Genomic DNA, 24,063 nt, shown 5'->3' on the forward strand with positions numbered 1-24,063 from the left:
AAACAACTCTACACAAAAAATACAATATGCCAGTAAAAAAAAAAAATAGGCATCTCAATATTTGTGAGTTTTTTTTTTTCCTTTTTGTTACTAGGTGGGACATTGCGCTTCTAGCTCAAGCTTTGATTTTCACTTCGGGATTTGCAGGCACTTGCGCTAGCCGGCCGAGCGGACGAGCGTGGGAGTCTCCGGGGTCGGGTCACCCACGCGTGCACGCGCACACGCACACGCGCGCTGTCCTGCGTTGCTGCTCGTGGTTGTTCTCTGTGGGAGGTGCGAGAGCTTTGCCCGTGTTCCGTGTTGTTGTAGTTTTTCGGTTTCAGGGCGGAATCATTTAGTTAAATGCATCACTGAGCGGGGGAACCGTGTGCAGGTGGATTAGACAAACACCCAACTCCTGGAACACGGATTCGCTGTCTGAATCCCAACATGGCGGTGTGATTCGCCAGCCCCCTTTGTGCCCTTCTTGCCAACATGTCACAACAACACTGAAAGTCGCCACGTCACAGACCGACCCACAGCTCCTCTTGTGGGAATCGTCTTCTAACGCCCCCCACCCCCGACCGCCAGGCACACCCAGCCCTCCCCCCTCCGGGCCCCCCCGAGGCCCCCCGGTCCCCACACAGAGCAGAGCTGTGTGGACTCAGCCCGTGTCAGGAGCACGACAGCACCAGCGCGTGTAGAAACACAGACGAGAGTCATCGCTTTATTGGTAATGTATAAGGCCGTTACAAAAGGACGCCCCGCCCCACCCCCAATAACCCCGCGGTGCTGGACTATGGCTTGGCTTCTTCCAGAGGGGGACGGGAAGGAGACAGGGAGACCCAGACCGACTGCAAAGTTCCAGAGACCACCGGGCTGTGAAGCACCAGGAAGCCCTGGGTTCCGGTGTGCATCGCCCCCCTCGCCCCCCACCGACGGCGATGATGCCTCCTCCGCCCAGGGCCGCCCAGGGCGAGGGAGCCGTCGGCGAGGCCCTCGGCGTCCAGCGAAGGAGCCACGGCCGCAACGCCAGGGCCCCGATGCCCGGGGCCGAGCCGGCCCTGCGGGGGCCCGGGTGACTGATTGTCAGTGGTGGGGCCCCTTCCGGGAAACAGACTGAGACACAGTGGCAAAGACAGCAAGGCCCCGCGCTCCGCCGCACCGCTTAAAGGCACTGATACCGACGACAGGGATCCCCCGTGGGGCCGTGGGGACGCCGGGAGAGACGCAGCCCCCACGCCCCCCCGGGCCCGGCCCCCGCTCAGGAGTAGAAGGGCCGCCCCTTCTCGGGCGTCTGCAGTCTGCTCAGCCGGGCCACCTGGGAAGGGGACGGGGGCACGTCCTGCCGGAAGGGTCCCTTGGGAGGGGCGTAGCCGGGCTCCTGCGCCTTCTTGTAGGCGTCGTAGGCGCCGGGGCCCTCGGGAGGGGGCGGCTTCTTCATCTGCTGCTCCTTGCGCCTCTGCTCCTGCCGGAGCAGCTCCTGCGTCTCCAGCATGACCCGGGCGTTGAGGCCGTGGCCGCCCAGGTAGCCGTTCCGGGAGCCCTGGTAGCTGGAGTACCTGGGGTTCTCCTTGGCACTCTGGAAGCCTTCACCCGGGGGGCAACTCTGTTCCCAGGAATCCGGGGACGCCGCGGCGGTGTTCTTCCTGCTTTGCCTGGAAAGGAACCAGAGGCCACAGGTAAGCGCGAGGCCGGGAAAGGGGAGGGGGCGATCGGAAGGGCGGGCCCCTCGCTGTCCGGCCTCAGTGGTCGCTGTGGAGTCTTGGTAATCGTTTTGCCGGAGCCAGCCAGGGGCCAGAAACTCACAGCCCCCCACGCTCCTTCTGGGAACCCTACCTCTTGGTACTTGGACTCGTTTTCATGTACAGAAGTATTGGAGATGTGGCAGAACCTACCCCTGGCAACGATTGCCCCTTGCGTTACGGTGTTACCGTTCAATTCTCAACGAGTAACACAGATAGTCTACACAGCCCCCACCGTCATGCCGGCAAGGCTCGCTAATCACAAGTGCATGTCATGGATTACAATAGGCGTTCCGCGATGGGAGACTGAAGTCTAGACTCCTCGGGGGTGAACAATGTCGCGCTCCAGCTTGTGAGACTGGAGGGTCAAGCCCTAGCTCCGTGCACGCCTTTCCCTCGTCCAAGGCTGGGGCGCCACGCTTCACCCCCAGGAAGAAGGAAATCTGAGTCACCGAGAAACTTCAAACTCATCACTTCTGCAAGAAAGCAGCACGTGATTTTCAGGAAACATTATTGTTTTGAAACATCTTTAATTTACTATCCCGTCTCTAGATGCTTTTATGACTTTACAATAAGATTGCCTATGATAAAGTGGAACAATTTCGTGCCAGGAAGGAAGACATGTCCTAATTTTTTTTAATGGAAGAGGGGGGAAGAGACGATCGAGTAATAAAGCAAATATATTGCTCCATTTATCAATAAGAAAATCATTTGGCGACAGCAAGCATCCCTCCGCCCCCGCAGACAGGGCGCCCCTGCGCAGGGAATTGGGGGTGCTGGGCCACCGGTGTCCCACCAAGAGGAGGAATTTGCGTCGTGAACTTTCTGGAGTGCTGGTGATACACCGTGGGGTGGAATCTCTCCACTTCCCAGATGGCCTAAAACGTGCTCAGCCATGTTTGCAAACTGAAAATTGAAAGTAATGTCCAATGTCACCTCTGGATCTAACTGTGCTTAATTAAACAGAAGGCCGTGTTTCTGTCTGGCTCTCTTAGTGGGAATCCGATCATTTGCAACATCAGCCCGAGACAGATTCCTTAGATTTGATGGAATAGTTTATTTGCCTAAAGCACTGATTATCTTCACTTAAAAAGCCATAAATTAATCTGCTCAGAGACATGAATGATAGAAAGTGTCAGCACGAAACCGAGGACCTGACATTAATCATGAAACTTTAATTAAAACAATGAACTGGTTACTGATACCACAGCAACGGGGAGGAGGGGCTCCTATGAGTCATCAATTTACAGATAATCAGAAATCAGAAATCGGCTGCAGAAATTTTGCTTCCGTTTTTGTCCTCAGCCCACTGAGAGCTGTGCTGAGAAGCTCCCTCCCCTCCCCCCCCCCCCCCCCCCGCCACCATGAGATCGCTGGTGTCACTTGATGGTGACTGAATGCCATGAACTGAATTTCGGAATCTCCCAGGAATTTAGAGTCCTCCTATATTTAAATGCATGAGAATTCACGAAGGTTTGTTAAGGATTGAAATTATGGTAATGTGGGAGAATGAATTCCTTGTAGCTAAAGATTTTTCATACTAATCAGTATAAAGCAAAGGAAGCAGTCTGCCCTAAGGTTTGAAATAAGTTATAGGGGAAATGTAAACACACACGCTACACACACACACACACACACACACAGATACACAGAAAAATACACAGATATATATATATATAAAAATACATGGCTATACATAGATATATATATACAGATATACACAGAAATAGATAAAACAAACATAAGATAAAACATATAGATAAAACAAAGAAATATACACATGTCCTTGGGGTAAGGAAACATACACTCTTGATTAATGAGGGGTGAGAAATGAGGCAACGAGGAAGGAAACGCCCCACGTCAGGGCGCCTGGTGTGGGAAGGAGGAGCTCGGCTGGATTCAGACCCTGAAACTCTTGATCCGAAGCCCTGTGATCCCAAGTGACGCTGGTGAGGCCCCAGTCACCTCATCTGGGAACTGGCCGTCCTATCTGAGCTTATGGAGTAGTGTGGAGAAGAAATAAGTGAAGTGTCTTGCGTACAATGCCTAGAAAAGGGGCTGGGGAGTGGTGCCACCTCAATCACTGACAAAGAGATGGCTTCCGGATAAAGTCACTTTGCCTTCAAGGATCAGACCCTGGGTTTCACAGGTGACCGTACGGATCCAAGAGGCAAAGTAAACGACAGTGTGAGCTTTCCCTCTTTTGACTGGATGGACTGGGTTAGAGAGCAAAGAGCTAACGGAGGGCCACTCTACCAAGACTGCTGCAGAAATTAGGAGAAAGCCATGGTCAGAAACTGCAACCCAGGAATCCTTCAGCCATGCATAACAACAGCAACATAGCACCTATCTCCTTTCTTTTCTTTATACTCCACACCTCGTTCTGTGGGGCTGTGCACTGAGCTTCCGGAGATTTCTGCATCTGTTCCGTGTACATGTCCGAACTTGGTAATAACTACTCCAGTCAGCCCTGAGGTCTGTCGCCACAAAGACAGCTGAAGTCTGAGAAGAAGACGTAGCCACCGAGGCCCAGCAGCAGGACAAAGCGAGATAAAGGAGAGAGGAGGACAGGAAATAGCATCGAAGAGGGCTGGGGAGCACTGGAGGAGCCGTAGTGTAGACAGAAGCAACAGCAGACACACCGCCCACACCAGTGAGGAAGAAGAGTGAATGCAGAAACAGCAGGGAAACCCTCGGGAGAAATCCTTCATCCAGGGTCTTGTCTTTCTGGAAGTGTCCATGAGTATCTATCTGTATGTGCACATACCTACCTGGGCTTGGTTTAAGGACTGGATTTTAGATACTTACAAGAGAAACTAATTTAGGAATTTAAAAAAAAAAGAAAGCATCTTAGTGATTCCACCTGGCTAGATTTCCTTAATTACAGTTAGAATGCACCAACGAGCCTGGCTCATATCCATTCCTCTAATTCAAACCACCTCATCGAATGCCGGCGATGCAAAGGCTTGACCATGTGTTTGATTGTATGCTCCAATTCATAACTGAGCTGTGTGTGTGTGTGTGTGTGTGTGTGTGTGTGTGTGTGTGTGTGTGAAATCTTTTTAGTTTCAAATATCACACCAGCTCGTTGAGACAGATCTCGGTTGACTGCCACGTCTGAAAAGCAGAAGGCTAGGTGCGTGCATGCACGGCGCGCGTGCGCGGCTTGGCGCAAGGCCCCGGGGCCTCCGGGGCGAGTTCTCGCCCTGCCCTGGTGGCCGCCCCGTGCCCTGCTGTGGGTGGCACTGCCAGGAGAGGGGCGCAGCGCTCAGCCCCGCCCTGCACACCCCACGGAGGAGTCCGGGTCTAACGAGGCCACCGCCCCTCCTGCCCAAACCACACAGCGCTGTCTTCCGCTTTTCTTGCCTCTAAATGGGACAAGATGGTGAAAACGAAGGAGGGGGATGAGCCTAGAGGGAAAGCTTATTTTGTGAGAAACGCTACGCCAGGCAATGGCGCGACAGCAGCCGCAGCCCGCCTGACCTTGTGAATTCAGACCGTTCCACAAGGTGCTTCCAGGGAGAGAGGGGAGGAAACAGGTACTGGGGAGAGGAGGGCGGGTGGAAGAAGCGGGTACTGTAGGTGATGAAACTGTGGACATCTCAAAACAGCGAGCGAGAGAGAGAGAGAGAGAGAGAGGGAGAGGAGAGAGGGCCCTGGGAGTATTCCCAGCACCAAAATGGGAAGCGTCTGGGGGGACAGCATGCAGATCCTCTCGCTGGATCATCACGCTGCGCCCCATCACACGCCATAAATATGTACGGTTAGGCATGGTAGTTAAAACTCATTAAGAAAGCCGTCGGGTGGAGATTACGGAGAGGAGAGCTGCCGTGTGGCGCACAGAAGCTTCTCCGGAATGGAGCAGGGGAGATGCAGGGCGGGAGTCTTCGTGGGGCCGGGACCTGCCCTTTCTCTCCTCAGTCCTCAGCCTTCAACCGCCCTCCACCATCCGACTCTCCAGCGTCCTTGCCTCAGGACACCGAATTTCCCAAGTCCCTTTCCTCAGTGCAGAATGCTGGTGTGCGTGTGCGTGTGTGCGCGTGTGTGTGCGTGTGTGTGTGTGTGTGTGTGAGAGAGAGAGAGAGAGTATTGAGCCTGAACTCAGAGCCTTAGTGCTGTACCTTAGCTTTTCCACCCCAAACTGACACTCTATCACAATCGCCACAGCTCCACCTCCAGGTTTTGTTGGTTAATTGGAGATAAGAGTCTCACAGGCTTTCCTGCCTTCAAGCCTTGATCGTCAGATCTCAGCTTCTTGAGTAGCTAAAATTACGGCCACGAGCCACCAGCACCCAGAAAAATACTCGAACACGGGTGAACCCTATGAAGCCAGTATTTTGCCAGTGGAAGCGAGAACCGAGCCCCTAACCTGCCTCGTGTAAGCCACGCCGTGCGTGCCTCCCGCGTGGCTACAGAGCCAACACCACGCCGGTGCGTGCACGCATGGACACCATCGTGTTCGCCTTACCCTGGCATGCGAGCCAGGCAGGCGAGGGAGACCATCTCACAGAACCCCCGTGTACGCACTCCAGATGGGTACTCTTTGATTTGGTCACGCTGTGGCCTTTTCGCAAATGCTATGGACAGCAGAGCTCTGAAAGGTGCCACCTGTTAATGCTCCGAGGTTAGGAACCCAAGCAATGATCTCCTACACGGAACAGCGTAGGGCGTGAGAAGGGTTGAGTTTGAATCCCGAAACCCCTGGGGGAGGGACTTCATTTCTGGTAGCAATTTCTCAATAAGACAAAATACTTTGTAAGGACCTGTCCAAACTTAGACTTTTCTCTCTTACCTGGATTAGGCTAAATAATTACTTGGGAGGGCCCTCCTATTGAAAAGCAAAGGAGACAACAGCCTTGGAGGGTGAAACAGAACCCTCAACAAGTGGGAGAAAAATGGAGGAGGAGGTAACAAGTTCAACAAGAAATGTACTCATATACATACATATATATAACTGTAACCCCTCTGTACATCACCTTGACAAAAAAATGAAACTTAAAAAACACAGACCAAGCAAGTGACTGTATTAGTCACCCTCATCCTGGTGAGGATTTTCCTGCCCACCCACACCCTCTCGGCTGACCACCGTTAATATGAAGTCTCTCATGGTTGTCACAGCGATTATTTAACATGTCAAGGAACTGACTTTTATTAGAAATGGAATCAGGTCACTCTTACATGGGTCAATCGATTGAATGCAGATACAGACCTACTCCCCGGCCCCCATTCTTTTGTTCAAACTTCAAATGCTGTGTTCCTGACATCAATATGGTGTCTGGATCTTTTGACACTAGAAATGTCTTTGTTCTATCATTTTGAAACAGGGCAACAAATGTCTGTAATAACCGTGAGGACAAGAGTGACTTGGAAAGCTAGGTATGTTTCAATAACTTCTGCTTTATTAGATATTGCCTGGAAGAAATGCCTTGACGGGAAAATGGCTGTCGTGTCGTGCACGGGGCCCAGCTAGAGAGAGCCTTCCTGATCGTTACCAGAGCCACAGAGCGGAGGCCCCCGCGGGCCTCTTCGCCGTCAGCTGGGGCTCACCGCCCGGGACTCTGTGTCCCCGCCCTGCAGAGCAGCAGACCGGTACCCAGCGCGCACGCAAGTGCCCTTTACCTACGTGTGCCAAGTCATTCTGACCCTGGGACCCTGAGAAAAGTCTTCTCACTCTTCAGCCAAGGGGTTCCCCCCCCCCCCGCCGCCACCCGTGGCCACATGCAAAACAGCAGCACCAAGACGGGAACCCGGGGCAGACCCCGAATCCCGCCCTCACAGGCCGTGTCACGATGCTCCTGGCGCGGGAGGTGCTGGTGGCTCACGCCTGTCACCCCCGTGGCTCAGGAGGCTGAGATCTGAGGACCACGATTCGAAACCACCCTGAGCAGGGAAGGCGGCGTGACTCATCTCCAAGTCACAAGCAAAAGAGCGGGCAGTGAGTGGAGCGGTGGCTCAGGTGGCAGAGCGCCAGCCTCGAGAGGAAAAGGTAAGGGATCGCGCTCGGGCTCTGAGTTTATGCTCTATTAGCAGCGCGCGCACACACACACGTACACACACGTGCGCGCGCACACACACACACACACACACACACCCTTCCTTCCAGTCTTGCTGCCGCACGGTGAGATCCCCCGTACCTGGGTAGTGAGCTGTACTGGCGCTGGGCCTGCTGGAAGTTCTCCCGCTCCTCTTGCCGCTGCCGCTGCACCTGGACCTCCACGGACACCGAGTGCCGCCCGCTCTGCGCCGCCGGCCTGGAGCTGGGCTGCGGAAGGGAAGCGCGTGGTTAGCGGGGAGGGAAACGCGGGGCGCCTGCTCCGGTGACTGCGCGCGCGGCGCGGCGGTGCTGGGCGGGGAACCGGGGGCTGTGCGGGCTGCTAGGCAAGAAACCGGGGGGGCCCGCACGGTCCAGGCTTCCGTTCTCGGTCTGTGCTCTTGCACACGTGCTGTGCTGCTGCACACGTGCTGTGCTCCTGCTGTTTCTTCCTAAAACCCAAAGCAGCCCAGCGAGGCCCTGAGCGCCGCAGGCTTCCGTGGGCTCCCGGCTCTGCCACGGGGGAACACGGTCAGCCCAGCGAGGCCCTGAGCGCGCTGCAGGCTTCCGTGGGCTCCCGGCTCCGCCACGGGGGCTCACGGTCAGCCCTGCTGGCCTGCGCGCTGCAGGCTTCCGTGGGCTCCCGGCTCTGCCACGGGGGAACACGGTCAGCCCTGCTGGCCTGCGTCACGAGGTCTGGCAAACACTGGCATGAGAGGCTGCTGTAAGCTCGCGTGAGAACAACAAACGCCAGGCTGCTCAGAGGGTTGGAAACGATGGCAGAACGGAACCGACGTCTGCCACGGTAACTCAGCCTCGGCGGGGCCCCCAGGCCCGCGGCACCCGTGACAGCCGCCTCGGTGGCCGCCAGGATGGTTAGGTGTGCGTTTTCCTCTATCCAAGCTGTTCAATTCCCCTCTCACCGCCGGATGACAGCTGAGATGTGACATTTAACCAACAGTGGATTGAACAGTCATGACTCGCCTTTGATGCGTCCTCCTCGAACCTACAAAGGAAGCCAGACGAGGAACCAAAGTGCTCCGACGGGATGGCTCTGAGCATGCCAGTGCCACTCTGTTGGTTATCAGATGACACCCTTCCCCGATGGCCTTCTGCCAAGGTTCCTCGGAGCCTGCTCATCTGTCCATAGCAACCTCTCCCCAGAGCTGGATCACAGAGTTTGTGTACTGTGCTGGGTAGGCCCAAAGCCTGGGAAGGGTAAAAATCTCAGAGAGAATGAGGAAGGAGGCAACACTGTTCAAAAAGCAATGCACTCATTATCTGACTTGTGTAATGGTAACAACCCCGTTGCACGTCACCTTTACAATAAAAATAAGTTTTTAAAAAGCCAATGGACGTGTCAATTTCTCAACAACTGAGCTGCTTACCATCTGGCTCAGGCCTTTTGAAATGAAAGCAGCTCTGCTGAAAACAGACCGCGAAGCCTCTAACACCAACACCAGGGAGCGTGGTTCACCCTCATCAGCGGCCGGCACCAACGCCATCCTGTTAGGCTCTGGATCACCTCCTTCCTCTTTGTGTTACACCACACTGTACAACGTAAGTGGTTTAGCTAGAAGAATGATGTGTGTGTGTGCGTGCGCGCATGCACACACACGTGCCCATACTAGAGCATGAACACAAGGCACCGTCCCTGAGCTTTCCTGTCCAAGGCTGGCACTCTACCACTTGAGAGCCACAGCTCCACTTCTGGCTCTTTGTTGGTTAAGAAGAGATTAGAGTCTCACGCATTTTCCTTCCTGGGCTGGTTTTGAGCCAAGACCCTTAGATCTCAGTCTCCTAAGCAGCTAGGATTACAGGTGTGAGCCACTGGCACCTGCCTTTGTTTTATTTTAGAGTTAAAACACAGCGACAGACTTTGGCTTGATAATCGTCTTCAAAAATAAGAGTTCTTAGCATTCACTGGCAAGGCATAGGAAGGTATCATGAGCCTTGGTACACGGAAAGTCCCTCCGGTTAGCTTCTGTCTGAGAGAAACCCAATTGCATCTATTGCTCCCTTTCTGCCAGGCCTGCCCTGTCCTAGTTGTGGGTAAGCAATAAAGAAGTAATGTCCAGGACAAAAATGTCCAAGCATATGGGCACAGTCAGTAAGCATATTAAAAATATCCCAACACAAAAAAACAATGTGGGAAGAGATTAGGCTTTACAACACCCCAGTCTCTACTAGTGGATGTCTATAACCACACTCGCTGGGACAAATGTGCGCTCAGAGACCCCCTCCACCACACCGTTCACATAACACAGCCCGAGGCCTCCAGCAAGAAGCACGCTTTACCCGATGAGTTCCTGCTTATGCAAACAAAGCAGCTACCCATTGCTCACCAACTCCATTAGAGCAGACAGACTCTGCTTCCCGGAGCCTCGGCCAGGCTGGGTGATGGGAGCCAGGGAGCCCCAAGAGCCCTGGGGCACAGGGCACTGGGCACAGGGAAGGCAGAGCAAGAAAACACCGGGCAATTTCCACCCTACTCTCACGAAGAACCCCGTCTCCTTCCTTCCCAACGCGCACGCGTCGAGCCGTCTCCACGGGCCCGGCGTTCTGCCGCAGGATTTCGTAACCAGCTTTTTAAACTCACGCTGCTCTCTGACATACTACATGTGGAGATGGGAAAAGAAAACTCAAGGTCTCGTGGAAATTTCAGGTGTGGTTTTAAGTTGTTTCTCCCAGAGGTCTGGAAATTTGATTCTGGCAGAAAGAGGAGGGAAAAGAAAGTTGAAGTGTTTTTGTTTTTTTTTTCCCCCAGTTCAGCTGTTTTTCCGACACTGCCGGGTTGACACCTTAGCGGCTTCAAACACGCACTCGCTTCCTGATGAGCTGAAGGGATGAAATTAATGAGCTCTCTGGTAAGGACACACTGACTTCTTTGTGTTATTGTGTTCACTACGAAATAAGTAAACAGCAGGCCGCTGTTACTGGTTTGGAACTACCACCTTCAGACGCCAGCCTCCTGAGTGGCTAGGATCACCGTCGTTAGCCACTGATACCTGGCTTGAAAGGTGATCACACGCTGTAAGTCAGATTGGATGAAAGCTGCAACGCGATGAAACCATTCCAAACAATGACCACCTCGAAGAGCTCATAAACAGGAATGTTGTTGTCATTTTACAACTGATAATTCTGCCTCTTCAGTACTATGATTTCTATGCCCTGTGGCAGAATGGAATCCTGAATCTAAGTCCAAAATCACAAAAACAAATGAAGGGGCAATTTGCAACCCCATGAAGATGCAGACATTTTTAAATAGTGCAACAGCAAAAGAGTCAGCTGCAAGCCAGGAGTAGCTGGGCTTGGTCTGTAATGAAATTTGTTACAAGAAATGACCTTTTAAATTAAAAAAATAGCTGAAAATGTCACATGAGAGTAACAATAGAAGCTGAATGATAGACATAAAATATGATTATGACACAGTGTGCTGGAATCTCCTCAATGACTTATGTTTAAAATCACAGTGAAAAATGCTCCTGTGGCTTCTGCAAATGAGTTACAACACTTGTCTCTATCATGCTATGAAGAGATATTACTGACTATTTGAGAGAGCTGTAAAATTCTGACATCACTGCATGCAAAATAAAATGTAAGAAATACCATCCATTTAGTGTTTCACTGAATTAAGTTATTAATTAAGCATTTCCCTCAACTAATTAATATCATTTAAAAAATAGAACTAAGAAAGAAAATACTAAATAGTTAACAGACCGGTGAATAAAAATACAATGTTGCCGGGCGCCAGTGGCTCACGCCTGTCATCCTAGCTACTCAGGAGGCTGAGATCTGAGGATTGTGATTCAAACCCAGCCTGGGCAGGAAAGTCTGTGAGGCTCTTATCTCCAATTAACCCTAGAAAACCAGAAGTGGTGCTGTGACTCAAGTGGTAGAGGGCTAGCCTTGAGCTGAACAGCTCAAGGATAGTGCCCAGGCCCAGAGTTCAAGCCCCATAACCGACAAAATAAAATAAAATAAAATAAAATACAATGTCTTAGTACTAATTAGCACCACCAGGTAACATTGTAAGACTTTGACCGGTTACAATAAAGCTATGCTGCTATAATAAATCATACTGATTTATTTACACAGCTTAAAAATAGCTATTGAGCTAGGAGCTGGTGGCTCACACTTGTAATCCTAGCCACTTAAGGGGCTGAGATCTGAGGAGTGCAGTTTAAAGCTACTCTAGGCAGAACAGTCTGGGACACTCTCATCTCCAGTCATTCACTGAAAAGCCAGAAGTAAACCTCAAGAGGTAGAGCGCTAATCTAGAGGAAAGAAAGCTCAGGGACAGTGCCCAGGTCCCGAGCTGAAGCCCCAGGACCAACACACACACACACACACACACACACACACACACACACACACACACTTTTCTATAGGAGACTTACAGCTTTTAATCAAAACCAACTTTTGATGGTCCTGGCTTCTCAGTCCTCCACCCCTTCTAGGTTCTGCATATTGAAAGGTTTAATTGCTACTTAGAGTCAGAGTAATGGCTGAAAAATGTCCAGAGCACTACCTTCAAAAAGTTCTATAAATGAATGTTGGGTCTTAACACAATATTTGCCTTTATCTCTAGTTTATCTTGGATCTAGTTTATTTTCCCACCTGCAGCATGAGACACATAGGAAATACAAAGGGTACAGGGCACAAGGCAAGTACCTCAGCATCAGGTGCTCATAACAAGCAAGGGTAGCTCCTCACTCCCCTCCACCCCGGCCGCCTGGAGGAGGGTGTCCTGTAGGTCACCGAGGTTTGCCTGGGGGGATAAACCATGGGGCTAGAAGAAAGAGGTCTACTTTATAGCAGCACACAGAGGGTAGCCTTTGCTGCAACAATGGCTCGCTTCGGGTCGATTGCCAAGGGAGCTGATTTCTGCCACTTTGAGCTGAGCTACACTGCGAGGCTGTCAACAGAGGTGGCAATTTTTAAGGCAAGAAATGAAACCGCTTTTTATAAGACGTTTCAAGTCTTAAAAACACTGAAAACAAAAAGATGACCGCCATTACTGAAATTCCCCAGCACAGGGAAGGCAATGCAGGGGTAGCGGAGTGGCTGTCCCGGGTGAGGGGATCACTGCTGAAAGCAGATCAAACCCTGAAAGAGGAGAGAAACAGGAGACTGGAGGGAAGTGTGGTTTGGTATTTGTTAAAGCAAGCTTGGGGACAAGGGGACGTTCCCCTGGCAGTGTCTATTTTCTCTCTGAAGGACTTAGCTACTTTAAGTCACTACCAACCTGGGATGGAAAGGATTTAGCAATATAGCTATTAAAGGCTCCATTATCCCATCTATCAAGTGTCTCAGCCAGCAAGTCTCCTTGCGGACAACACTCGGGTAGCTGCAAAGTTTTAACAGCATACTGTACTTACGTGTGCAGCCTGCAATTTCAGTCTCTTAAAAGCTAAGTCCTGTCCATTGCTGAGCTTTGTGATAATAACCCTAACCTCAGCCATTGTTCCATTATCTTGGGAAAGATTTGAAGCAAGCTGCTGGTTTATTTAGGTTGCACCTGGCCCTGCTCAAGGAAGAACTTGCTTTTCCTTTCTCTCTTGATCAACCTGGGAGAGAATTCACTTCAATTATAAGCTAAGGAAATTTTCTGGGCCTCTGCTCATCTAAAGACCTTTTGTGCCACAAATCAGCTCCCTTAGGCCCAAATGTTATTTTGAACAAAGACCTATCCATAAGCAGGTGCATTCCATACTGCTAGAATTTCTGGAGAACATTTTCAAAATAGATGAATTGCAAAGGACTACTTGGCTGAATTTTCTGAAGCCTCCCTCTCTGTATATGAAATAATTGGTTTGGCTATTTTTCGACATGACACATCTGCTTGCACTTTGTATGTGGGCATCTCTAACAAGCATGATGATTTCAGCTAATATCCTCTAAGATGTACACACAGCTTGATGATGAGTCTGTGGTTCCTTAAGGTAAAATGATTACAAGCCATTCCAATGAGTGAGATCATGCTCTTGTCCCCTCCAGTGCCGTGACCTCACAAGATCAGGAAACATACAGGAAGAGAGAGAGAGCAAGGTTCCAACAGAGTCAGAGCTCATTTTGTAAGATCAGTAACGCAAGTCAAGAGACCAAGTTCCAGGGTGGACAACTGCACAGAGAACAATGAGAATCAGTATAAAAATCAATCTGCTATGTAAAATTATAGTTAATGAAGCTCATTTACATGATCAGAATGGAGAGTCACAGCAAGATCCCAATAGTTTGAAAATGAAAAGAAAAAGAAAAGGTCAACTTCTGACCCACAATTTAGTAAATTATTCCATTCCTTAAGGTAATCAGTTTGTCATCCAAATTGTTCCCTTATCTGTCCTGACAGGAAACAATTCTGCAAGCCAAAGAGTCAGTCAAAAGTTTCAATGGCAGCTTAAGACACAATGATTTGGCCTACGACCTTCAGTAGTTCAGCTTCCAAATGTGCGTGATTTTCTCATATTTTCCCTAGAGTGGCTGTTCATATTAAATAGATAACAAAGAAATACATGGCAATATATTCACTGATCTCATTCAAAAATATCTCATTAAAAAAATCTCAAAAATAGATTCCAAAACCTTTTCATTTCTCTCAATAAAAAAATATCTAGGACTAAAAAGTAGTAAATGGTCATTTGGCCTCAACCCTGCAGTTCTTGTATGTGGGTAAATTGTCACCAATCAGAAATAACTTCATGAAGGCCAGGTGTAATCATAACAATTGGGAGACTGAAAATAGGAGAATTGTGAGCTAGAAGCCAGCCTGGACCACGTAGTGAGACCCTGCCTCAGCAATAGAAGGAAGGAAGGGAGGGCGGAGGGAGGGAGGGAGGGAGGGTTAGAGAGAAGGAAGAATGGAGAGAAGGAGGGAATCTCAGTCCCCAAAGACAAGCTTTTCTGTTTCTAACATTGATATATTTTATATACATTTTTTTTCAAGCTTTTCTTGTGCCCCAAGAGCTGCGTTGGGCCTTTCTCCTCTGAGTCTCAGCCCCATGTACACACACCCTGGTGTGTCCCTTCTATGCTGCCTAAGTATTCCTTCACTTTGCAGCAGCTCCACTACAGAGTTCCAAGGATAATTCTTCTTTTCCTACCTTTCTTTCCTCCCCCTGCACCATGCAGGATACTCAGTAACTTTGAGAGTTAAATAATAAACATTGCATAGATGCTGGTTTGAGATCCACACGACCAGGTACAGTAAAATGGTTAACACTGTCCTCATGACGCAGTCTGGGGACCGGCCAAACTCTATGGGGTGTTATAGGGACGACCATGTCTGCCTGCAGTGGCCGCTTTCTCCTTCGGGCTGATAGGGCTCCCGGGACACTTTGCAGCCTCTCTGTGCAAATGTGCATAATTAAGAACAGGACTCTGTGGCTCACACCTGTAATTCTAGCTACTCAGGAGGACGAGATGTAAGAATCGAGGAAGTCCAGGAAACATTTATCTCCAATAAATTGCCAAATAACCTGAAAGCATAACTGTGGCTCAAGTGGCAGAGTACTAGCCACAAGCAAAACAGCTCAGGGACAGCACTCAGGCCCTGAGTTCAAGCCCCAGGACAGGCGTGTGCACACACACGCGCGCGCACACACACACACACACACACACACGAACATATTCATTACCACTGACTGTAAGTAGAATTGGTACTTGATCACTTAGGTAATTTAACGCATTAATAGTGATACTGTGGGAGAGGAGGGATCTTCTGAGACATGAATGCGTCGTTGAGCTTGTTTTCTCATCTCCCAAAGTCAGGTTGAGGATGAATTTTGCTTTACTCCTGGACACTGGTCCCGGGTTGCTGATCGCCTGTTTTACGTTCTCATCCTCCTCTCCTGAGCTAAGGTGAATTCTTTTTCTGGTACCGCTTCCCCACTGTTCTGTATTCTCCGGGTAACCCCAAATCCATCCTCCTCAACTCCAGCGTCGTTAATGAAGCCCTCCACCAAACACCTTGCAGGGTTTCTTTCTTCGTGTCTGTTCATGGGGGTGATGGGTAGTAGGGTAAGAAGGACCTCAGAGACCCCCTCCCCCATTTCTACAACTGTGCTTCTCCAACTAGGAGGTGTCCTCACTGATGGGGTGGGGTGAGGTTAAAATAGATCTCGGGGCTTGCCCCAGAGGCTGAGAGCCAGTGGATCTGAGGCACAGGCTACAGGTGTGTGCAGGACACGCTGGTCAGGGTGCTCAAGGTGTTAACATGGACCCCACTGAGGAGATCTGATCCATGGCAACCCTTCGCTAGCCCACAGAGCCTCTGCTCCACCAGAAAAGCTGGCTTGCATCTGTGCACATACTCAGCTTCCACCTCAAGGAGCATGTAGGGGATCGACCACCAACTACGAGCGAAACTGCAGCACAGAGAGCCAGGCCACTGAAGCTCAGGGATCCACGCTGTGACCTGCTGTCTCTTTCCCAACTGTTAGTCTAGCCTTGGAGTCTCCTGCTACAACTCTGCCTTTCCACTTCCTTCCCATCAACACAACCCATCCATCCCTTGAGAGTCTGCTTCAACGGGTCAGTTCCTTCCTCCCCAAATACAGGGGAATCACTCATCTCACTCCATCTCTCCTTCCCTATCCTCTTACATAATTCTATTCCACTATAATTAGATTCCCAGCACTTTGTCCCAACTTCTGGACACCAATCCTTCCCTACGTCGGCAGTTTATGCAGACAGATGGCACTCCTAAAAACCTCACAGCTCCCAGAACTTTGCCTCTGGGCCATCCACAAACTCTTAGGCTTGGGATCCCCTAGTGCTCTGACGCGAGCGGCATCTTCCCGGGCCGTTGGGGCGGCCCATCCTCAGCTACGCCCCCCCCCGCCCCCGCCCCGCCAGGCTTCTTCTCACCACGCCGGCCTCTGCCTTGCGGGGCTCACCACCTCCACCACAGGTTAATGTGAAAAGGTTTTCTTTATTCCTCGTCCTCTAAGCACAGTTAGGGTGGGATTTCCACGTGGACTGGGTATTCTCATAGCCACAGCTAGATGTTCCTGCCTTAAGCAGCTGACTTAGTCACTCTTGGCTCTTTTCTAAGTGTTTCAGAACTAGTCTTCAAAACCCCCATAATCTCAACCCTCTAACTCTCCCTCAATACTTCCTTTCAGGGGTGAAATACAAGATCAGGATGAGATATGACTGAGTTTTGTTCTAGAGTGATCACCCTGGTGGTTGTGGAGAGGATGAACTACCATAGAAATGTAGAAGGATAAACAGGAGGTTTAATAATTACCCAAGGGGAATGAGGGAGAATAACGAATCAAACAATCAGGATGGATCAAGCACTGTGCTTTGTGCCTAACAGACACAAATAGACATGAGCTGACCTTATAATGGCTCTGGTTCTGAGAAAGATGTGTCTATAGAAAAGGACTTACCAAACTTAATAAAAATGCATAGTTTGAGAGCAAGGCTACTTTTGTGATGTCATGTCATAAGGCTAATTAAACCTATTATGCAATGGACAGATGGTAGAACTAGATATAAAATGAAATTAGCAATGATGAAACCCAGATGGAAATGAGGGAAAGGTCAACGTGGTAAAGGTCAAAGGAGTCTAGCTTTGTCTTGTCTCATTTTATGAAGGACTGAGGTCATAGCTTAGGGGCCATTACCGCAGAGCAGATGGCGGGCCAGTGACTCACCCAGGGTTGTTCAAAGCTGTAGGTCCGTCTCCGATCCTCCACATCTTCATCCTGCTTGGCTTGCTGAAACTCTTGCCGCAGACGCTGTATCCGATCATGGTTGCTGGGAGTTGATCGGTTGCTAAATAGAGAAAAGGAGACACAGTGAACGCCATTCAGAAGTATAATCTGTGAACTGCGGTTGTTAGGGGGAATGCGGCTTGCTGTGAGACAATGTTATTTAAGAGGCAGTGAATTTTTAAAACAATGTCTGGGCATTTAAAGCATGTTGGCTTAGGATTGATGCGTACTGAACAGACACATAAAGGGGGTGAATGCTAAGATTCTCCCAGAATTGTCTGCGTGGGCTGGCTATGAACTGTGATCCTCAGATCGCAGCCTCCTGAGTGTCTAGGATTAAAAGTGTGAGCCATCAGCACCCAACAATTCATACACAGTCTTACATAAGTATTTTTACACAGAACCATAGCAACCAATGACAACAATGAAGTCAATCTTAGCTCTCACTGCACTTCACTAAGGTCTCAGGTATTTCACAGGAGCCTCTCAGAAGAGTCCTTTCATCACCAGAAATGCCATTCACCACGACGGAACCTTCAGACTTGACCCTGTCACGCTGCTGCACATCAGGAAGCTGAAAGCCGTGAGGACCAGCGGTCAGCCAGGCCGAGCACACCGCCTGACTCCTCGGGGCGCCTGAGTTCTGTTGCCTGTTGGCGGCTCCTCCCAGGCGAGGCCACTGCTGTCTGCCAAAGTACACAGAAAATCCTCAGGCGGACACTTGCCTGCACCAGACGCCACACACCTATCGTGAGGAATCCAAAGGTATAAAGTACACCCTATAGAACCACCATACTAACACCTTCCAAAATTCCGGACTACCTTCTACCACGGAAACTCCAGGGAGGTGAAGAGGGATAAATAGGAACTGACTTATCCCTGCCGCCTTGGCATTTCTCGCAGTTTTATTGACACTTCTAGAATATCTTGTCAATGCATACAATTTAGGTGGGGTTTTTTTTGTATCATTAGTATAAGCTTGTCCTTTTGTTTACTGCTGGTGAATCTTTTAGACTGACTGCCTGAGGACAATAAAGGTTATTAAGTCTGTACAAAATGTTGTTTAACCACCTGAGGCTTTGGTCCATGGGGTATGGCTTCAGAACATCCTTATTGCCATTTTTGTTTTTTTTTTTTGCCAGTCCTGGGGCTTGAACTCAGGGCCTGAGCACTGTTCCTGACTTCTTTTTGCTCAATGCTAGCTCTCTACCACTTGAGCCACAGTGCCATTTCCAGCTTTTTCTCTATATGTGGTGCTGAGGAATCGAACCCAGGGCTCCATGTATGCAAGGCGAGCACTCTACCACTAGGCCACATTCCCAGCCCCTATTAACTTTTAAGTCAATCAGGTTGTTAGTCCCACTGGCTTTTTAAAAACATATGCATAGCTGGGCAATAGTGGCTCATACCTGTAGTCTTCGCTACTCAGGAGGCTGAGAACTGAAGATCACAGTTTGAAGTCAGCCAGGGGAAGGAAGGTCAGTTAGGCTCTTCTCTCCAATTAACTACCAAAAAGCCAGAACTTGAACCTGTGGCTCAAGTGGGAAAGTACTAGCCTTGAGTAAAAATCACTCAGGAACAGGGTCTAGGTCCTGAGTCCAAGCCCCAGAGCTGGCACAAAATCATGTTCAGTACCTTACATTGTTCCCACACATGACTTTTCAATACAATGGGCAGTCTGTAAAATCCCCTTTCCGTTCATGTAAAACGGAGAGGGTATGGGCATGGAGACGGCTCCTAAAGCAAAGCAGGGAAGTGCACATCCATTAATCTCATGGTCACTTTTCAAGCTGTGCCTTGCTTGGAGACAGGAGTGCTAAGTCTCGAACTCAGAGCCTTGGTGCTTTTGGCTGTGAACTACAACCCTGTGATCTCTCAGTCTCCTGAGTTGCTAGGATTACAGGTATGAGCCAACAGTGTCCTCCTTCAGCTATGCCTTTTTTGCTCCTAGTACTTAATGGGAACATGGAAGGAGACTTGACTGACTACATATTTTATAAATCTAACCAGAAATGTGTCTCTATTATTTTCCTACTATTTATGATTAAGTGAAGGCCCATTCTCCAAATCATGACAGTTGACCTCAACTATGTATGTCCTTAAATTTAAATTCTGGTGAAAGAAAGCGCTAGAGGTCACTTCTGCCCTTATTTCTAAGCCTGGGCAGTAAGAGAGGCCATTGTTTTCCTTTGCTTTCTTTCTATGCTTTAGCAAAAGCTCTAGACTGCTACGCCCATGACTGGCAAAACTACTTTCATGGTTGGAGTGGGAACGCAGGAGACAATGGTTTCATGATTGATGATGATTTCCAAAGACTGGAAGACCGTCATGCGTCCGTGGGGAGCAGCAGTTGGCAGGCTGGAGATGAAATTCTGGCTTTGAGAGACGCAACCATTGCCGTGGCTCAGTTCTGATTCTCAGGCCAGTCAGTGTATCGCAGGCCAATAATTCAAATTTGCGCTTCTAAAGCTCTCTATGAGCTCTTCTGCCAAGAAAGCTAAAGGAAATTTTAAATATTCATTAGCAACAGTGACTAATCCCTACACATCCCAATCAACTGAGATTAGGATTGTTGCCAACTTAAAGTACTCTCTCTGTCTCTCTCTCTTTCCCTCTGCATGTGTGTGTGTGTGCGTGCATGTGTGTGTCTTTCTCTTTCTGAACATAATCAGGACACCACTAAAGTTGATTAGATGGAGGAATGAGACAATAAGCCCTGGTGAGGACTCAATAAGTCATGATTTCCAAACATCCTGCATGATCTGAGTCTGCACAGGGATGGCAGAGACTGTTTTTGTGTCAACAGACACAACAGGCCATTTCGGTCCAAATGCGAACATTTAGTCTCTTTTTACGCAGTGACTGTGGAAGCTCAGCGGAGTGTGTGTTGTGGTTCAATAACAACCTGGCCGTTGTTCTTATGGGGTCAGGGAAGAAGGCCTTGGATGCCACACTTCCCAAAGTCCTAACCCAGCAGGCGCGGCATAGTGTGGGTGTGACCTATGCAGAACGCGGGCCCCTGATCACCACGCGGATTCACGCGCGTCTTCTCCCAGAGACAGGCGCTGCTGCAGGGCTGGCGGCTGCGGAACCTGCAGACGAGATCCTCCCATGTGCTTCCCAGAGGAACTACACATTCCCTGTCACACCAAGTGCAGCACGGAGCTACTGGCAGGCGGCACCACCAACATGGACACCGCGGGAAAGAGAATGATCGTGAGAGCTTGTGAGAAATGCAGATGGGCCAGCTTTCGGTAGCTACTCTGAGTCAGGCAGTCCGGTGCAGGGAGAGGACAAAGGGGTGGGGGAGTACGGGCTCCGTAGTTGGAGCAGATGCCAATGACTCCAGGCAGTTAACCAGAGTGAAGGGGAGTCAGGCTCGGGCACAAGAAGGGCCCAAGTACAATCTGCGGCAATGCTTGGTTTTCAGGGGGAGGCCTTGGTTTTAGTGGACAATTGCCTGGAAGGGATTCAGGCCTGGTACTGAAGCCTATTCTTTTTCTTTTTTTTTGAGACGTCAGAAATACAGTTTTATACGGTCCAAATTTAAAATGTTGATGTAATTCATTTTTTTTAAAAAAATTCTAGGAAAGCCAAACAAAATAGGCCTGTTGGCAGCCAGCTTGCAACGTCTACTTTATATTCTGCAGCTGCCGTCTGTCTTACATGTTGCTTGTCCAGGCCACTTACTTTCACTGCATCAAGGTAAGTCTGGTGGTCCCCTAGTAACAGTCTAGGGAAACAAACCCAGCCACCAGTCCTGCATCCTCAGATTCTACCGCCCGTGGCTGTGAAGGATTTGAAAAAACACCGCATAGCACGATACAGACTTCTCACCATTCCCTAAACAATACAACGACGACATCATTTCCACAGCACTGACATCGCATTAGGTCTTGCAAGTAGCGAAGACACGACTGAAAGTACACAGGAGAGTGCAGGTAGAGGGTGTGCAAACACGGCATCATTTTACATAAGGCACCTGGGCATCTGTAGATGTTGGGCATTGGAAGGGGGTTCTGGAACCAAGGCCTTCAATCCGCAGAACAAACAGAGTAAAAACCTGAGTAGAAATGAGAGTGCAGAAATAAACGGATACACTTATGCCCACTGATTGTGTGTGTGTGTGTGTACATGCACACGTGCGCACGTGCGCGAGTGCCCAAGGCCTCATTCTCTCGCTTGGCTTTTCCTCTCAAGGCTGGCGCTCTACCACTCAAACCACAGCTCCGCTTCTAGACTCAGGGTCCAACAAAATAAACATCAGGAAGCGGGCCCTCCAAAGTAGCGTGGAATCCGGGGACCTGGGGTAGGCAAGTGAGGAGAGGAAGTAAGGGGGAATGCAGTCCCCAAACTCAATGCATATCCTACAAAATTAAGAAAAAAAAAAATGATTCCTTGAATGGCAACTCCTTTGTATAACTACTTAAAGATAGTAAAAGCCAGATGCTGGTGACTCACACCTGTAATCCTAGCTACTCAGGAGGCTGAGATTGGAGAACGGCTATTTGAAGCCAGGTAGGGAGGGAAAGTAAAGGAGACCCTTATCTCCACTTAACCACCAGAAGACCAGAAGGGGCACTGTGGCTCCACGTGGTACTCTAGCCTTGAATGAAAAAGTTCAGGGACAGCACCCAGGCCCTGAGTTCAAGCTTCATGATTAAAAGAAAAAAAGTAATAGAGAGAAAGTCATATCCGTAAGTGACAGTATTAAATATGTCTGCATATATGTTGGGAGCTGACATTGTATAGGAACAGTTCATTATTACTTGTAACTTCTTTTGTGTGGGGTCTACTATTTAACAAAATAGCAAAGTCTATATGATACGTTCTGGGGGAAAAAAGCAAACAAACAAAAAAAACGAATTAGCTGATGCGGACTCACACCTATAATCCTAGCTACTCTGGAGGCTGAGATTGGAACACCGTTGGAAGCCAGCCGGGGGAGGAAAATCCACAAGATTCTTCTCTCCAAGAGGGACAAGTGTCTCAACACAGAGCAAAAAGGCAGACGTGGTGCATGCATCAAGTGGTAAAATGCTAGCCTTGAATGAAAGAGCTAAGGGATAGTGTGCAGGCCCTACGTCCAAGCCCTAAACCTGCCACAAAAAGAAAACAAAACAGAACAACAAACAAACAAACAACAACAACAACAAACTTTGCTGGGTGGGCCCGGCCATGGGCTTGCCTTTTCTAGATGGCTTCCTTCTTTTGGCCTGCCTACAGCTGAACCGGGATGCACTTTCTTGTGGGCTTGAGTTCCTGCCTTTTCAGAGAAGTGTATGTTGAGAGAGAGGAATTTATGATGTGACTGATTAATTCTTTACAGATTAAAAATACTTTTCACATTTGCATTTTTAATTATGCAAAAGAAATCCAGAAACCTGGAAGCTAGGGCAGAGCTTTAAGATTTAAAGGAATAGGAAAGTAACCATTCACAGTTTAGGTAAGTCCTGGTTGATGTCTACCCTGCTTTCCATAGAAGGAAGAGAGAGAGAGAGAGAGAGAGAGAGAGAGAGAGAGGACAAAAAGGAGGAGTTTGGGCCTCCCCTGCTTAGAATGGGGAGATGATACATTTGTTCATATTATTTTTCTTTCATACTCTCTCGTTTTCTTTCTACTCTTCCAAATTCTACCAGTAAGTTCTCAATATCAAATTCCCGCAGCCACCAATTCACAACCACCCGAGCCTGCATTCACCTTGTCCTTCTTCGGCAGTTGTTCTCTGACCCACGCACCGCGTGGTTACCGAACTGCGTGGGTGTGAGTGGCTTTTTCAAAGTGTATGCGATCATCACAACAATTCAACCGGTGTACATAGCTCTGTCCCTTTCTTGTGACAGAGTGCGTGGCTCCACTACTCGTAACGGTGGCTAATAACCATGCCATGGAATGCGTGCGGCCACGTTTGTGCGGCCACGTGGGAACATGGTGCCCGTGCTGCTTGGCTTTGCAGAAACAAGCTTCCTGGGCCCCCGGCTGCGTCCACCACTGAGCCGGACAGCGCCCGCCCTGCTGAGCCCCTGAGCAAACAACCCAGCAAGGCACATCTGGACTGCAGACCAGCAGGCTGCGGAGGCCGTGTGTATTGGCTTAAGCTGCTAGACGTGTGCTAATTTGTTAGGTAGGGAAAGAAAACAAATAGAACACCGGTCCTGAGACTTGTTTGGGGCAAGGGGGTGTCCGTGGATGGGAGAGATACAAACGAGTTTAACCTGTGACTGCAGAGCTGTGTGTGTGTGTGTGTGTGTGTGTGTGTGTGTGTGTGTCTCATGCTCTTCACCTTCCAGTGCACACAAACGTAGTCACAGAATAGGAACACGACAGCCAGGTCTGGAGGTATGGACGGAATCAGCTAGATTCCAGGCAGAACTTAAAACGGTGCAATTCCTTAGAAAGGCTAGATCAAAGTTCAACAAAATAAACACCAGGAAATGGGTACTTGAAAGGAGTAGGGAGGGGGGAGCAAGAAGAGGGGAGCAGACTGAAGAAAGGAAGGGGGGAAGGGGAGAATGCAGTGGAAATTGCATTGTATATCTTACCACATTAAGAGAATCCAGGAGAGGGGTGGGCAGGAAGGGGTGGG

At 49.5% G+C, this 24,063-nt stretch overlaps 1 protein-coding gene across 8 annotated transcripts in view; it reads right to left on the reverse strand.

The window, feature by feature from the left end:
• Window positions 1-678: 678 nt before the first annotated feature.
• Window positions 679-24,063, reverse strand: part of Pard3 (par-3 family cell polarity regulator) — a 553,146-nt gene continuing 529,761 nt past the window's right edge. For all 8 annotated transcript variants that reach the window (XM_048367966.1, XM_048367964.1, XM_048367961.1 and 5 more), the window contains 3 exons: window positions 17,418-17,538; window positions 7,859-7,986; window positions 679-1,637 (listed from right to left, as the gene is read on the reverse strand). In XM_048367966.1, coding sequence (XP_048223923.1) covers window positions 1,244-1,637; window positions 7,859-7,986; window positions 17,418-17,538 — 643 coding nt within the window. In that variant the 3' untranslated portion in view covers window positions 679-1,243. The remainder of the gene's footprint in view (window positions 1,638-7,858; window positions 7,987-17,417; window positions 17,539-24,063) is intronic.

This window comes from Perognathus longimembris, chromosome 18, assembly GCF_023159225.1.
Source record: "Perognathus longimembris pacificus isolate PPM17 chromosome 18, ASM2315922v1, whole genome shotgun sequence".
In the NCBI taxonomy this organism is placed as follows: Eukaryota; Metazoa; Chordata; class Mammalia; order Rodentia; family Heteromyidae; genus Perognathus; species Perognathus longimembris.